General features: G+C 35.8%; 1 protein-coding gene across 2 annotated transcripts in view; it reads right to left on the bottom strand.

Annotated features, from left to right (window-relative positions):
- Nucleotides 1-17601, bottom strand: part of ttll5 (tubulin tyrosine ligase-like family, member 5) — a 123163-nt gene that overhangs the window by 41455 nt on the left and 64107 nt on the right. Inside the window, exons 23-28 of one of the 2 annotated variants that reach the window (XM_051133351.1) lie at nucleotides 16475-16621; nucleotides 12058-12152; nucleotides 11848-11969; nucleotides 9794-10420; nucleotides 8573-8766; nucleotides 1496-1614 (exon numbers count right to left, since the gene is read on the bottom strand). In XM_051133351.1, the coding sequence (XP_050989308.1) occupies nucleotides 1496-1614; nucleotides 8573-8766; nucleotides 9794-10420; nucleotides 11848-11969; nucleotides 12058-12152; nucleotides 16475-16621 (1304 nt within the window). The remainder of the gene's footprint in view (nucleotides 1-1495; nucleotides 1615-8572; nucleotides 8767-9793; nucleotides 10421-11847; nucleotides 11970-12057; nucleotides 12153-16474; nucleotides 16622-17601) is intronic. The other variant, XM_051133352.1, reaches the window with a different exon arrangement.

Raw genomic sequence — 17601 nt, 5'->3', positions numbered from 1 at the left:
TGAGATCATACTATGGATTCCCAGAAGTCTATATTTTGTAAACATGGGCCTTGGAAAAAGTTTAATGAGTTTATTGTGCTTTGGCTACAGTAGGTAATTCTGGTGTGGATGATCAATCATGCATGTCACTTCTGCAGGCTGCGTCATACTCTGTGAGATAAAGTGTCACTCTTTTTATAGCTTTTGTCAGCTCTGAGACACTTGCATGGTATTTCTCCTGCTCTTTTTCTAGCAAAAACTCACTCATCATTAAATGAAAACTTAAAGTGAAGACCTGATTATTTCAGGAGCCTTGTCACAAGTCCATTGGTTTTGAATGTCGGTGTCACTTCTGCTATGTTTTTACACTTTAAAACAATAATTTGGTATTCCTCTTGTACCACTGTAATCTTTTATGCTAAGAAATAAGTCAGATGGCAGTTCTTCATTTTTGGCAACATTAAGTCAGTATGATTCAGTGGGCTATATAACGCTTTTTATTGTCAGGACATTACTTGTCTTTAAAAGTTTATCACAATATTAATTTCCTCAATGATTTTGACATTCTTCTTTGGTAATTGACCAAGCAGGCTTGTTAGAACATTATATCTCCAAAGAACACTAACATGTCAGAGTAAAGAGTGATTGCTGAATTTGTTAAGTTTTTGAGGGGGTGTACTCATTTATGCTGTGCACAGTATATCAACATTTGCAGACTGGTGCAGTAAGCTCTGTTGGTTCATATTTTTCAACTAAAATGCCACATTTCTAATTCTCTCTTTATTAATTAGTTTATGGCATGTACAGTCAGACTTATTTGTCTAATCCATCTTTCACGTTTGTCACACTTGCTGGTATTGCATCAGCTATGCTTCGTAATAAGTACTGAAATAAGCAAAGTCATGATATCGTATGATTTTTAAAGAAAAGGACATGATGTGTGACCAAGTATGATGTTCCATACTTGGAATTTGTGCTCTGCAATTCACCAATCCATGTGCACACACAGCAGTGAGTAGTGAATCAACACACACACACACACACCATAAACACACACAGCGAGCAGTTAGATATATAGTATAGTATAATAAGGCATAATATACATAATATAGTATATATATTATATCTGAAATATAAAATGATTAATATTTTTCCTGCAACCCTACACCATTGGATATGCTGTTGGGGCAATTGGACCTCACAGGTAGGTCTTTTCTTTACTGAATTAAATATACCCAGAAGCTATAGAAGTTGTTCAGCCAAGAACAGTGAGTGATTTTCTTTTTGTCTTTTGCTGTTTGATTCACAATAATGACAGACAGCAGCAGGATTACCAGATGCATGAATAAAGTGATGACACAAGAGAACCAGAGTGCTTTCTGCGGTTTCTGGAAGTATAGTGGTTCGAATCACATGTCACTTACCCATCATAACTTATTATAGTATTAGTAACGCTATTGCCTTCTGTAGAGCTGCTGCTATAGCTGAACTGAACTCATTTATGATTGACGCTTACCCAGAGTTCCCAGCGGTCGTGTCCCTGTGCACCGCTCTCACAGGCCCGTGCCTGACACCAGGACTCAGCGTGAGACCCCCTTTGCTGAAGAAACCATTGGCCAGATTCAGATTCGTCAGCTGTGAGGAAAGAACAATCATCTGTTCATACAAAATGATATTCAACACTAATAAAAGCTGTAAAAACAAGAAAAACAGGTCTTTTACTGATTCATATATTTAAAATGTTTGATCCATGAGCACATCTGCATATTCAGTTGCATCTGTGAAACAATCTGCTCCTCTTATGAATGGACAGACATCACTGTAACCTTGTTGAATAATCAAAATAAAGATATAATGTGTGCCTTTCTGAACAAGGCATTTGACTTTGGGCATGTTACTTCACATGTCTCCCAGTGGATGGTTCTTGAGCAGAATAAGCTGTAAAGTAACCCAGACTTTATGCAGTAGACATAGTGTTGTGTATTAAAGTCGCTGTTGCCGTGACACTAGCAAAATTAAGTGCAGATCCAGGCTGACCTAAAACCCGAGTGCCCTAGGAAGCCTGACCCGCACATGAAAGGCATTTCTGCGCTCATGTGTTTGTTTAAGTGGCAGGTGGATGGTGTGCCGTGCTCTGGTCAGGCCGGGCAAACAGGAAATGTCAAGCATTCCTCAGAGGCAGGTGTTTAAATGAATGCAAGACCTCACTGAAGAAGTTCAAGTTGAAACACTGCAGATTTTCACTTATGATCTGCTCTCCTGTCAGCAGATGTGAATCCCTCAATGCTAAACGCCACATTATCTGGACAAGCTCTTGGGACTGACTGTGCAGTGTTTCATTCATCTCCCTGTGTCTGCAGTGCAGAAAAACTACTGAGCTTGTGTTTTTTTGGGAATCCTCACTGTAACCCAATCCTTAATTTTCCACCTGGCATTCTCATGAATAAAGTTCAGATGGTGTTGCAATATGTTTTTGTATTGCATGCATTCCAGTAAGGGCAAAAACACCATGTTCTTTTGGAGAGTGGATGATTAAAGGTTCTGTGTTTGGACTCCGATTTAAACTGACACTTATCAGTGTGGATGCTGGCATTTCGACATTGTATTTTTCTACTCGTTCTGTTTGGACTATCCTGTCTCTAGCCTTGTAGTCATGTTGAGTGTTTATGTATGTTGTGCTTGTTGTTGTATTGCTTGCTTTGTTTATTTTGTTTCAACTGATACTCAAATCACTGTAAAACTTAGTCGAAACAGAACAAACATTTTACAACACTGAGCATTTCAAGTAGGGCTCCACAATTAATTGAAATAAAACAGAAATTGCAACATGGTTTAGTGCCATTATCAAATCACAAAGGCTGTGATTTAACTAAACAAACATATGCACAAAGTGAAGTGCAACACTGTGTTCAATTACAGATGAGCAGCTCGTGATCCGGTAGTTTCAGTGTTTAAAAAGCAACTCAATTCACAGAAAATGAGCCACATGAACGCCATCTATGTATCTGCTCTTGAGTCACAAGCTTGATGATTAGTATTACATAATTATTATATTATTTTTTATTAATAATTATTATATAAATCTTTTTTTAATTGTACAGTGAAATATTGCAATAATAATATTTCTTGTTTTGTTTACAATTTTTGTTTAGTGATAATAATACTCATTTAAAAAAAGAGTGACAATATTATTATACTCATATCACATATATTTACAACGAATATGTAAGCAAAATCTTAATAGGTCAATATAACCCTTTTAATTAAATGATATATCACTGTGTTTCGGTAGTGACAAATTTGGGGAGAGAACAAATATTCCAAAACTTTCTGAAAATACAATGTTAGAATTAACTGCACAATTACTAGATACAATTTGCATACATACAAAATTTGTGGAAAAAGACCATTTTTTTTTCAAGTGCTTTCTAAATCTGACATTGCACCAATTTGCAGTTTGATTTTTCCTCACATTTTCAAGGCATATTTTGGTGTATTCATGTCTCCTTACCTCAAAAGCTCTAAATTTGGCTAAAAGGAATTCTAATTTCTAAGGTTCCAGTGAAAAAAGTGGCGTTACTCCATTAATGATGATTAGTATGGATGGTGAATGAATTATTTGATTGCCTCACTCTCCCGGACAGAAGGAACAGCAGCAGAAAGGGCTGAAAGTGCCTGAACCAGTGTGAATATGGCAGTGTTGAACTGAATCTATATTTGGAGCTAAATGGTGCGAAGTGAACAAAAATGTTATGTTGGGTTAAGATGAGGGTTTGTGCTAATGATCCGTGCTAAGGCTGAAAAGTTCTTTATGAAAGCCTACACGTGGGCGACTGGCAGAGATCACGAGAGACGAAACCACCTGAGACCATATGTTCCTTCTGTAATTTAATGCATTACCCTCTATAATTATTGCTACGGTCAAGTTTCTTGCCTTTTTTGTACCTTTCATTTGAAAGTACTCTATATAAAATGAGAGTGATGCAATTTTCAACATGCTCTTTAAAAAAAAAAGAACAAAACAGAACAATTAGAAGGCTACAATTGCTATATTTTCACTCATTTAAGCAGTAATTATTTGAACGAGGTGTTAAAAATGGCTGCCGGTAAAGCCAGATTTCCGAGGCAAAGAATGCAGGTTGAAAATGCCAACCTCTTCTGGCGGTTCATTAAACTATTCGCTCAAAATTACATCTAAATCAGGAAATGTTATGCCAATTAGCAGAATGTTCCACTGCCTTTAAAATTATAACGCAAAACAATATAACCACAGTGAGTGAACGGGACCGTCTTTCATACAAAAAGAAGGTTGACCATCTACACATTGAATTCATACTGTCATCTAATTTTGTGAAGCGTCATGTAGTTCCAGACATTTGATTTTGCCAGAAAACACAATTTCTGTTCGCTGGTGTATTTGTTAAAGCGATTAGGCTGTAGACTGAGAGGGAAAGTCGTGACATGAGTGAACTCACAGTAAACTAAAGTAAACACCGTCTAGAGTTACAGCGTTCAGTAACATGAGCGTCAGGGAATCTGTGTGGTCCGGTCTCATCACAAAGACCCAGAGAAACGCTGCAGGTATTCAGCAAAGAAAAGGGGGGCATGAACTGATCTCACCCCCGCACTTGGTGCCAATTTGTAACATTCTTTTATTTATAAGAATCAATTACTTGGAGGGAAAACGGGCTGCTTGTTAAACCTCAACAGAAAGCGCCTCCCCTGTGGAGCGTCTGATAATGAGACCACACAGAGAGCGCGTATCCTGCTCCTCACAGCCTCCGGATCCTCCCGCAACACATCAGACACGCTCCAGCTTCGTGTCGTGTGCTCCGGCAGATCGGATCCGCAGTCAAGTATGAGATTTGTATGAGAAATGCATGAGAAAGCTTTAGATATTCAGCTAAATATGTATTCATATCAGACTGCTGACCTTTAACTGAGAGTCGCTACCGAGAGTTCATATATATGCATAAAAATTGTTAATGCAAAATACACAAATATTTAGGTAGTTGGATAGTTATTGTCTTAAGTTTGTATATATATATATATATATATAATATCTTTAAATTAAGTAGTTTAGTTTTAAGTAGTTTAGTAGCTTAGTTTAGTTGTATATTTCTCATTTATTTATTTCAAGGATTTGTAGGACTAGCTGCACAGTCTTAGTCTTTTTGTCTGAATTTAAAATATTTTTTGGTTCAAATTGTAATGTTGTTTCACCCTGTTTGGTTTTTCAAGGCTTTTAAACAATATAATATAATATATATATATATATATATATATATATATACATACTAAGGGACAACACAAACTACGAAAACATAGTTCAAACCAGTAACCAGGCATCACAGCTGGCAAAGGGGCATGTCTGACTTTGACATGTATATATTGCCATTATTATGTCATCAAAATGAAAATTATTATTGCTGCTCTTCAATGATAATGTCAACTTACTTTAATGTATTTGCACCAAAAAATGATAAGGATTTATGTTGATATCATCCAAAACCACATTTTGCCAGGGATATTTTCCCATATATACATGGGAAAGATGAATGGAAAATACTTCCAGACAGGCTGGTCACTGTTGTACTCTGTGAACAATCCATCACAAATGTCAAACTTTCTTAAGTCAATTATTCATGAAATTTAAAAATAAACCAAGCTTAACCAAAAGCTTTCTCAATGCCAGTTACCTAAGTACATCTTTAAAAATGATTTCCTGATACAATGTGTCAGTACAGGTTTTGAAAAAGACAATAGTACCATTCAGAAGTGTAGGGTTGGTAACATTTTTTAATGTTTTCGAAAGAAATCTCTTTTGCTCACCACAGCTACATTTACTTGATCAAAAATACAGTAAAAACAGTAATATTGTGAAATATTATTTAATTTAATATGATTACAGTTTTCTATGTGGATATGTGTTAAAATGTAATTTATTGCTGTGATCAAAGCTGAATTTTCAGCATCATTACTCCAGTCTTCAGAGTCACATGATCCTTCAGAAATCATTCTAATATGCTGATTTGCTGCTCAACAAACATTTATGATTATTATTAATGTTAAAAACAGTTGTGCTGACCAATATTTTTGTGGAAACCATCATACATTTTATTTTTCAGGATTCACAAATTAATAAAGAGTTCAAATAACAGCACTTATTTGAAATAAAATTATTTGTAATGATTTAAAAGACTTAACTGACACTTTTGATTATTTTACCACATCCTTACTGAATAAAAGTATCAATTTTAGGACTGTCTAACAATTAATCGCATACAAAAATAAAGGTTTGAGTTTGCCTAATATATTTGTGTGTACTGTGTGTAATTATTATGTATATATATATATATATATATATATATATATACACACACAAATTAATGTATATTTAAGAGAAACATGCTATTTATGTACAAAATATTATTTTTATATAATATAAATTCTATGAAAATTATAAGAAATACATACACTTGTAAATATTTCTCAAATATATACATGAATGTGTTTGTATTTATATATACATAATAATCACACACAGCACACACACATATATTAGGCAAACTCAAACGTTTATATTGTATGCGATTAATCACGATTAATCTTTTGACAGCCCTAAAAAAAAAAAATAATAATGACCCCAAACTTTTGAACAAATATTATATTAGTTAAATATTATTATATATTAATCAGAGATGTAACGATATCAAAATCTCAAGATACGATAATACTGTGATACGAAGTCCACAATACGATATTTTTTTGCAAAATGTGAAAAAAAAAAAAAGACAAATGACTTGGAAAAAAAATTAACATTTTGTACATTTTAAAAGTTAAATTATTTTATCTAATGCACTCTGAGAGTTCAAAATTAACAGCTCCATGTTCCAGAACCATGTTCTTAACTATTACATGAAATAAGTGAATTGACTTGTACCTAAATGTTAACCCTTTTACACATCAAACCAAGCTGTATTCATGTTACCATAACTCTTCAACCGTTTGCACTATGAAAATAACAATATGTGCTTTTCTATGGCTTATTGTGGTAATTAATCGGCAAATGGCGGCAGATTTCCAGGAGAGCAGGAAGAAAAAATTTTAATGGAGAGATAAGGTTTTGGATTGTGTAAAATAATAAATGAAACGAACAAAAACATGGCGAAGGTGGAGTAAACAGCACAAAAGGCGACTGAGAGTTGAAAGCAGGCTGAGTGAGACTTTTTCACATGTGGTGTATGCATCTCTACAATGTGTCCGTACGTGTAAATGTATGTGCATATGTGTGTGCACGCATGTGTAAATGTGTGCGTGCATGAACAAAAAAGTCTCAAATAAAAACCGTGAAAACCCAGTAAAAACGGGCGGCGTAAATATAAAAACCCAGTGTCGCAAAAACGTTTTTATGTAACTATACATTAAACTATATATGTAATATAGTTACATTTTCAAGTATGTAGTGTTGGATTATTCCGATCTTGATTTTTCTCTTTTTTTCTAAATAAAAATCAGAACTTAAAAATTCTTCTAAAAAACACCACACAACACTAATGGTCAATAACTGTACTTTTTTTAAAAGCCATTTCTTTTCTGAAAAAAAATGACACCTTGCACTTGAAAATGGCACATTCTGAATTTTACAGTCATATAAACAAAATATGTAAAAATGACCTATTTTACCCTTAAAAAGGGTCTTAAAGGGTTAAAGGGGACTCAACCCTCTTTTTATTTGTGATATACGGTCTCATTCTAAATTACATTCACACTGGTGATTTAGGAAGCCAAACAAACTAGAATATAACAATAATAATAATAATAATAATATTTTATAGGTATATTATTTTTGTTTTACACTACAGTAGGGAAATTACAATATTTCTTTCCTAATTTCTACACTTGAAAGAGATGTTTTGAATGTGGACTGCAGTAACGTTATTTATACTGCACTTTTAAGGTTTTATTTTGACGGAAACAGCAGTAGAGCTTTTATTTTGAGGGAAAACTCCAGCTTCAGTGAAAACAAGCTTACAAAAATGCATCTTACTACAAATCTGGTAAAATTTTGTAATCATCTGCAGGGAAAATAAAGCATAACTGGTGACGCTAAACTCACAGTACCTGCAGTAAACCAGCTCACTGCATTCACTGTGAACTGAGTGAAACTCGCAGCGAAGACGGACTTGATGAAGGTATTGAGCCATTGAGGTACTAAGGTATTGTACTTTCGGTTTTAGTTCATTTGACAAAAGCATATTGGCAGAAGACACAATTTTAAAGACCTTTTATGTTAGAATAAGAAGTTTAAATTGAATTTAAAAAATACACTTTTTGCCCGGAAGACCTATCGTTTCATATCGTCATGTGACCACGATAAGATTGATACCACAATACTGGTAATACCATTACATCCCTAATATTAATGCTACAATATATGGAATCCTTTTCATCTGTACTGTCACTTTTGATCAGTTTAATTTGTTCTTGCTAAATAAAAGTATTAATTTCTTTAAAACAAAACAAATGCTTACATTTATAGCTCAGACACTCCAAATGAAGTGTGTTCAGGCTTGTGTAAATCATAACTCACGTGCTGTGTGAGGAGGCTGATGTGACTGGATGTGCTGTACTGGCGAGCCGCCTGTTTCTCCACTAGTTTGCGCAGAGCAGCTACGATGGCCTGCTGATTGGACTGAGCCTGAGCCGACAGCGAGTCCGTCTCTTTCAGCAAACCAGCAGAACCAGGTCTGGACTTACATGTACTTAGACTGGGCTTCTGACTGACTGTGGGACAGAACAGAGATAAACTGCAAATCAAACAATCTGGCTGATTAGCAAAGTAGGAATCACTGAGAAACATAGGCTTTTAAAATCATCCACAGGTACACATTTGGTGGAGGGGAAAATTATTAGTAAAAGGAGAAGTCCACTTCCAGAACAACAATTTACAAATAATTTACTCACCCCCTTATCATCCAAGATGTTCATGTCTTTCCTTCTTCAGTTGTAAAGAAATTATGTTTTTTGAGGAAAACACTTTTTTCTCTATATAAAGGACTGATATGGTGCCCCGATTTTGAACTTCCAAAATGCAGTTTAAATGCGGCTTCAGACGATCCCAAATGCAGTTGTAAAATGATCCCAGCCGAGGAAGAAGGGATTTATCTAGTGTTACGATTGGTTATTTAAATAAAAATAATACAATTGATATACTTTTTAATGTCAAACACTCGTCTTGTCTTACTCTGCCTGGGCTGTTTTGGTTCCGGTTCACGTCAGTTAGTGTATGTCAAAAAACTCCCATCTCATGTTCTCCCTCAACTTCAAAGTCGTACTATATCGCTGTTTTACCCATTTTGTTATGAGTGTTTGATCTTCTTTGCATGTTCACTTTGCAAAGACTGTGTTGATACTTCTGCAGTGATGTAACAGAGTTCAGGCAGAGCAAGACAAGACAAGCGTTTGAGATTTAATTTTATTTAATGAAAATAACCGATCATTTCACTAGATTTCAGCCTTTTTTTTTTTTTCACCCTTCTTCCTCAGGTGGGATCATTTACAACCGCATTTGTGATCGTTTGAAGCCACATTTAAACTGCATTTTGAAATCGGGGCACCATATCAGTTGATTATATGGAGAAAAATCCTGAAATGTTTTCTTCAACAAACAATTTCTTTATGACTGAAGAAAGAAAGACATGAACATCTTGGATGACAAGGGGGTGAGTACATTATATGTGAATCTTTGTTTTGGAAGTGGACTTCTTTAGTAAACACTGACTTTTTTGAGTGTATATACTGGTCAGATTACCGTATCCTGCGGAGGACGGCCGTGATGATCTCTGGATGGAGATGTGTGTGGCTCTAGGGACGAAAGTGTTCACAGAGGTTGGATTGATCTGTTGGGCAGCTGTTGGTTTAATAGATTGGTTGCGTGCAGAGGCCCACGTGACACACACAGACGGCGGCGTGACGCTGGACGAGCTGTTGGCCAATGGATGTGGCGGCGGCTGGATGTAAGGCGGCGGAAGGCAGTGCTGTAAGACAATCTGTTCACACTCTAGAGCTGCAGCGTACGGCTGATCGCCGCCCGTTTTTAACAGAGTTTTCTTGCTTCTGACAGCAGCAGTCTGAGTCCTGCTTGTCCCATCTTGTGACGCTCTTGATTCAGTGTCCACGGCAGTCGAAGCATTGGGTGGCACTTCAATATTGGTGCAGTCTCCATTTTGGCTTTTGCTTTGAAAGTGTCCATTTTGCAACGAGTTGCATTTGATTTTGTTACTACGTTTAGGTTCACTACAGTTTTCTGTGCTTCGGGTTAAATTACTTTGGCCCTGGTCTCCTGTTTGAGCTGCAGCGCTGTCTGTGTTTTGGGTCTTGCTGACTGCATTTGTGTTGTCTAAACCATTAGAGTTGTCCATGTTGATACATGCAGCTGCTTCATCAGACAGAAAGTACATGAGCTTGTTATTACCAGTCAATTATTGCATCCTGAAAGACAAACATCTCCTGCATACCTGGAGAGTGTGTGTAGGACACAAAGGAAAGTATTGCACATTGCCATAGCGTGCTCAACTCTATCATCAACATTAACCAATCCTTACAGAATCAAAAAAATGTATTAGCGTTACTGATTACAAGCTTACTTTATGGGGAATTGCTTCAAATCACTGCACTATTAATTATAATTTAAGCAGTCATACAACACTTTCACAAATTAAAGTTAGTATATGTTTACAGTACTATGTTATGTTGGTAAAAACACAAATAGGCATATTTTCCAACTCCCCTAGAGTTAAATAGTTGAGCTTTACCGTTTTCTAATCAATTTAGCCAACCTCCGGGTCTGGCGGTAGCCCTTTTAGCATAGCTTAGCATAGATCATTGAATCTGATTAGACCGTTAGCATCTCGCTCAAAAAATGACCACAGAGTTTTGATATTTTTCCTATTTAAAACTTGACTCTTCTGAAGTTACACTGTGTACAAAGATGGACGAAAAACGAAAAGTTGCGATTTTCTAGGCCGATATGGCTAGGAACTATACTCTCATTCCGGCGTAATAATCAAGGAACTTTGCTGCCGTACCATGGATGGAGCAGGCGCAATGATATTACGCAGCGCCTGAAAATAGTCTCCCTGTGCAAGCAGGTGGTTTTTCAGGCGTGGCGTAATATCATTAGGACCATATCAGCCGAGAAAATCGCAAATTGTCATTTGTCTTAGTACACAATGTAACTACAAAAGAGTTTTCAGTAGGAAAAATATTGAAACTCTTTGAAAATGAGCCTATTTTCAAAAATAATGGCGTGATCCTTTAAGGTCACAATACATTTTGGGCTCTGTTCACTTTCATATATATTTTACAAATTATTTTTCTCTGGAAAAAAAACGTAGAAGTATTTTGTTCTCAGAAATCACGAGTAAATTTTAAACATTCATACTTGTTCTGTTACATGCAATACACAAAAAACCTCTAAAATACTGAAATTAAAGAGATTTTACTTATATCGTTCCAAACCCATAAGTCTTTGGTTAATCTTCAAAACACAAATTAACATATTTGCAATGAAACCTGAGAGGTTTCTGGGCCTCCACTGAAAGTCCATGTAACCAAAACTTAAAAGATCCAGAAAGGTCATAAAAAAATCGTAATTTGTGTTTTGAGGAGCAGCCAAAGTTCTATGGGTTTGGAATGACATGGAGGAGAGTAAATAATGAGAGAACTTTCATTTTTGAGGGAACTGTTCCTTTAAGAGCACCATCTGTTACTGAAACATACTTTTATGACGTGTATTGTGTCATATTTCATGCACGGCTGATGAGATGGCATGTGCTATATAAAACATGAGGAAATGTCACTCACTCTCTGTGTTCTCCTCGCTGTTCCTCTCGACTCTGCTGCCGCCACACTTCGTGCCCAGAAACACGCTGGCAGACTTATTCTTCTGTGTGTAGAATGTGAGGACTTCCTCCAAGTCACTTTCACTAGAAGAACAAGCAAAAATGGCCACTGAGAACATGGCCACTGTATCTGTCCCACTAAAGCGATGCGCTGTACATGCATCACACCAACCTGGCCTCCAGAATAAACTCCTGGAAAACATTGGAGTTAATGCAGCGATCCTCATCTGGAATCTTGTCCAAACTCTCCACCATTTGCTTGGTTTCCTGAGGGTTATTAAACAAAGCTGACTTAAAGAGGTCATGCACTGCATTTGTTTGACTTTATAATGTTCCCTGAGGTCCACTTTTAATGTTACAAACACAGTCATAATTTGGAAATAACTGGTCATTTCCTATCTTGTTTTTGGCCCTCTGATTTCAACTCTCAGTTTTAGGCTCATGTTGTCTTGATGTTTTAAGTATAACTGCATGCACAGTTATAACTGTCAAAGTAAACAGTGCAACATGTAGAGTTTTATAGTGTAGTATTAAATACATGCAAACACCTGGCAATATTTCTTTATCACGGTGTTTACCACCATTCAGAACATCTGACAGTTGCTTCAGAGATGTTGAAAGAGGGAATCGGCTTCTCACTCGCCAAAACTGCCGGTCTGATAATATTCAGATCAGGGGCCAGTTGCATAAACTTAGCCTCTATGTCAAGACAGTGTCTTAAGAACTAGTTTGACCAACTAGCAGTTAACTAAGGGGTAATCAGTCATATATTTTGGATTCAACTTAGACTAATCTAAGTTTTTATGCAACCGAATTTTACACATTTTGACCAGACTTATAGAAAGAAATTAGATGACTAATTTTTAAGACTAGCCTAAACCTTTTATGCAACTGGCCCCAAGTGATTTGTCTGGCCAGAGCAGATGGTGAAGTTAATCTTGGTGCTCCAGTGGTCCAGAACAAATTCATTGCTCCATCACTGCTCCATGTTTTCCACATTTTAGCATTGGTATCTGTGCTTGAAGTTTGGTTATTACAGCTCATTTTCTGTGATTGTTTTTTTGTGGAAGCAGGCTCTTCAAGGGGAATATTAAGGTGAATATTAAAATATTAGTTCTGTGATTGTCTAATGATCCTGAAGACATTGATTAGCAAGCTCAGGTGTGTTTGATTAGGGTTAAGGGCTAAACTCTGCAGGAAAGTGGATCTCATGGGCCAGATTTGAGGATCCCTGCCCTACAGCAATCTGTCACGACATTAAAGAGCCACAAAATCTTATTTATTGTTCAAATTTCTTATAAAATGACAAAATTTGAAAGCTGAGACTTCGTTTCATACCAAAAGTAACCTGCCCTGTCTTGTCTGAGTAACTACTATACTTGCATACAACCTACAGTATATAGACAATGAAAAGGTAAATAAAAGTCTTCACATCTGTTCACATTATTTTGTCCAGTCCCTCTATCAATTACAATCAGTCATGTTTCTATTAAAACACAAGAGATTATCAGGCAATTATTACTGAAAGCTGATTGTGACAAAACATTGCTTTAAAGCCACTACACATACTGAACTGCAAACAGCAGGATAAAATCACCTCAACAGAAAACCTAACAATAGAAATTTATAAGAGTTGATCTTCATCATGAGTTAGGAATCTGGGTGTACTATTTCACCACAATCTTTCCTTTGAAAACCACATTTCTAGCATTTGTAAAACTGCATTTTTCTATCCCAAAAATATATCTAAGTTACAACTTCAATGACAAATGTAGAAATGTTTCATGCATTTATGACTTTATTGGGTGGATTTTCTGCACACTTAATAAACAAACTCCAGCTGGTCCAAAATGCAGCTGCTAGAGTTCTTACTAGAACCAGGAAGTAGAAACATATTAGCCCGGTTCTGTCATCACATGGCTATGGCTTCCTATAAAACATCAAATAGATTTTAAAATCTTGCTAATGAAAGCTCTGAATGGTTTAGCTCTTCTGTACTTGAGCGAGCTCTTATCACATTATAGTCCTTCACGTCCGCTGCGTTCTCAAAACTCTGGCCATTTGATAATACCTAGAATATCAAAATCAACTGCAGGTGGCAGATCATTTTCCTATCTAGCACCCAAATTCCGGAACAAGCCACCTAACATTGTTGAGGAGGCAGACACACTCTGTCAGTTTAAACTTCTACAGCCCTGAATGTCAGCGGAGACCATGACAACTAGATGAGCCCCAGAAACAGATCCCCAGTGAAGACCTCGTCACCGGCATGATTCTGACCAGTGTTGCAGCCTGGAATTAAACCACGCCATGCTGGTTTCGTCTGGCCTTATGAAAAAGAAGTTTATTCAAGAGTGCTATTAGTATACTTCTTTTAAACTAAAAATACAAAAGTATACTTTCAGTCTACTTTTTGTGTACTTCTCAGAAATAAGTTTAAGTATATATATAAGTATATATGAAGAGTTCAGATGCAAAACCAGCTAAATCCATCTGACGTACTTCTTTAAAATAAGCATTTGTTTCTGGCTACTTTGTATAGGTTTTATGTAAGCACTGGTACTTCTGATTGGGCTGAGGCTGGAATTTAGCGAGTTTGAAGTAAAAGTATTTGATGGATGTGTACTATGTGTCAAGAGCATTCACTCAGTATCATTATCTCATTTTTGACCGAGATGGCTTTTAGCTGGTTTTGCATCTGAACTTTTCATATATTAAGTGACATTTAAGTATACTTGACTTATACTTAGAAAGAGTCTGAAGATATATAAGCTATATTATGCTTTGAGAATCCATGTTTTCATTGTTACACGGTAGGGGGCGCTATTACATATCTTCTGTACAGAATTTCCAAAACACAAGTGAAGAAGAAACCGAAACAATAGATGCTTCCACATGTAATCTAACACGATCATCAGACATAAAACAGTGTCAAAACTGTAACGTTATGGAATAAAATGTCGACCCATGAAGCAGTAATAATGACTGTCAAGCTTTGGGGTGTTGATCGACTCCATCTACATTTTGATTATCATTCTGAATCCAGTTCAGTCTTTTTTTCAGCTTTTTGTTCAAAATGTTGTTTTTTTCTCTTTCTTTCTTTCTTTCTTATGAAACTCACATTCAAGTGTTTATAAAAAAAGAATGCATTTTTTTTTGTATACAACCAGATACCCTGTTCTTTCTGCTGATGTTTTATATATTCAGATATTCATAACAAGATAACCTAAATAGGGACATAGTAGTATACTTAAAGTATGATGTAATATTCACTTAAAGAAAACTATAAGTATACTTGCAGTATAAAACTACTAATCTAGTAGTTTACTGAGACTATACTTCAAAGTGTACTAAAAATTCTACAAGTATTAAATTAGTAAACTATCAGTATATCCATAAGTTCAGTTGCAGTTGTAAACTAGTTGTGTACTAAAAGTTTACTACTGTTATACTTAAAGTATACTTAAAAGTATACTTCTATATACTAGAAATTGGGCCAATTTAGTCCCAAGGAGTACTGAAATAGTATACTTTCAAGTATACTACTAGTACACTGATGTTTGTATACTTATCACATAAAGTATACTTAAAATATACTTGAACTTTACTTGAGTATACTTAATGAAATAAACTTAAAGTATACTTCTTTTTGGTAAGGGCTGGCCAGAGGAGAACTGGCTCCCAGGAGATGATCCTGGATTCTCCCAAGGTTTTTTTTTTTTTTTCTTTTTTCTCTCTCTCCATTTCTGTCACTGATAGAGTTTTGGTTCCAAGCCTTTGGCTTGCTTAGATGGGGACACCTGATTTCTGGCAAAACTGTCAATCTAACTGCACAGATACTATTTGAACTGAACTGAGCTGGATGATGACATCACTGAATCAATGATGAACTGCCTTTAACTGAAAATAAAATGAGTGTCTACTAATATCTTCTTGTATTACCAACACACTATTTTCCTGTTTAATACTGTAAAGCTGTTCTGACAATCTGAAAGCGCTATATAAATAAAGGTGATTTGATCTGACTTGAGTTAATCATTTTAGTGAAAAGTGAAATACACCAAAATCAGCCTGTAATAGGTAAGGCGTTAGAATTAACATGTTTACTCATGCTCGTGTGTTGCGACATGACTGTCAGGTCTGTTGGAGCTGTTGGCACTGCATCATTATTAAATTTATTAAATTAAGTCTCTTTACAAAGCCTGTGTCAAACTGTATCTTGATTGCAAAAAAAAAAAAAATCCATTGTAAACTGCATCAAACAACGAATTTGAAATGACAAAGTTATCAATGGTTTAGAAGATCTTAGCAACCGTTTAAGCAGCACCCTAGCAACCATCCCAAACCCAAACCAGACAGCAAGGCATTTCTAACAGTTTTCAAACTACTGAAAGCTTATATAAGCTTCAAACCTCTGCCAAAATGCCAGAGGGAACTGCACAGAGCCTATAAAAGCTTCAAACGAACCTTCAAACTATTTCAGCTTTGGTCAAGCCAACACATTCAAAGTCTGTACTGACAAACGGCTGTTTTCTAATTTTCACTTGTTACTTGATTTTAATCATCGTTCTGCTGTACTATCCACTAACCTCGTTATAGAGCTGTATGAAGTTGCCAAGCTGATTGGAGAGGATGCGCTGGCGGTCCGGCAGACTCAGCTGAGGGCTGGGATCCTCCAGACACACGTCCTGACGCAGGTTACTGCTGGCTCTCTTTAGAAAGCGAACAACCAGCTCCTGTAGAAACACACAGTCATCAGTGCACAGCCTTTAGCACTCATATTAATAAAGTAGGACATAAAATGGACACATTAGACCAGCATCAAAGCTGCACAAATGTTCAAATTTCTCTAAAACTATAACAAACATGTCCGTGAGGATGATCAACTGTCTCATAAAGTGTCAGTGTCAACCCCAATTTGACCTCAAATTAATCAGGTTTTCTACAGAAGAAAAGCCATAATTTACATGTTTGCTAGATTGATTTGATGTACATGTGTACTGCTATGATAAAGCAAATGTTTACATTCATGCATTGTGCAGACTTTAATCCAAAATCACTTATGAAAGACTTACAAACATGCATTGTGGGGTTATTATAGATCAGTTGGTAAAAATATGAGGTAATAAATTTGAATGTTCCCCAATCATCACAGTGCCTCTGAACAAGACACCTTTATAAGGTGCTTGCATTGTTTGTTTGTTTTTTTGTCTTGTCATTTTGCTTGTCTTTTTGTCATTGTTTTGTCTCTGAAATCTTATTTGTGGGTGTTTTTACTTATATATATATTTTTAATGCATTGCAATAATGACATTTAGAAGCTGCAGAGGATGGGAAGCTATTCAGGGAATAACATCTTATATCGGGGTCGTATGACTCATATAGACAATATCATATATCAGAAGAGTGCAATTGTTTTTGTCCTTTTTGGGGACTGGCAGTATAAATTGACTATGGAAAATGGCTGAATTTTATTTTATATTTTACCAAAGAAAGTCAGTGAAATGGGTTTAGAATATCATGAGTGATTATACCTTATATTAGACTCAAATACTGGGTACCATTTTTATGGTGTGGGTCAAACTGACAAAAAACACTAAAAAAAAAAAAAACACTAATAATTTATTTAAAAAATATAAAATAAAATAAAACAAATATTAGTGAACATTAATGTAACATTACTTTACATAAATACTTCGCACTGCATATAACTGCT

Source organism: Labeo rohita, chromosome 17, assembly GCF_022985175.1.
Source record: "Labeo rohita strain BAU-BD-2019 chromosome 17, IGBB_LRoh.1.0, whole genome shotgun sequence".
Lineage (NCBI taxonomy): Eukaryota > Metazoa > Chordata > Actinopteri > Cypriniformes > Cyprinidae > Labeo > Labeo rohita.
This window is presented reverse-complemented; position numbering and strand designations above follow the sequence as displayed.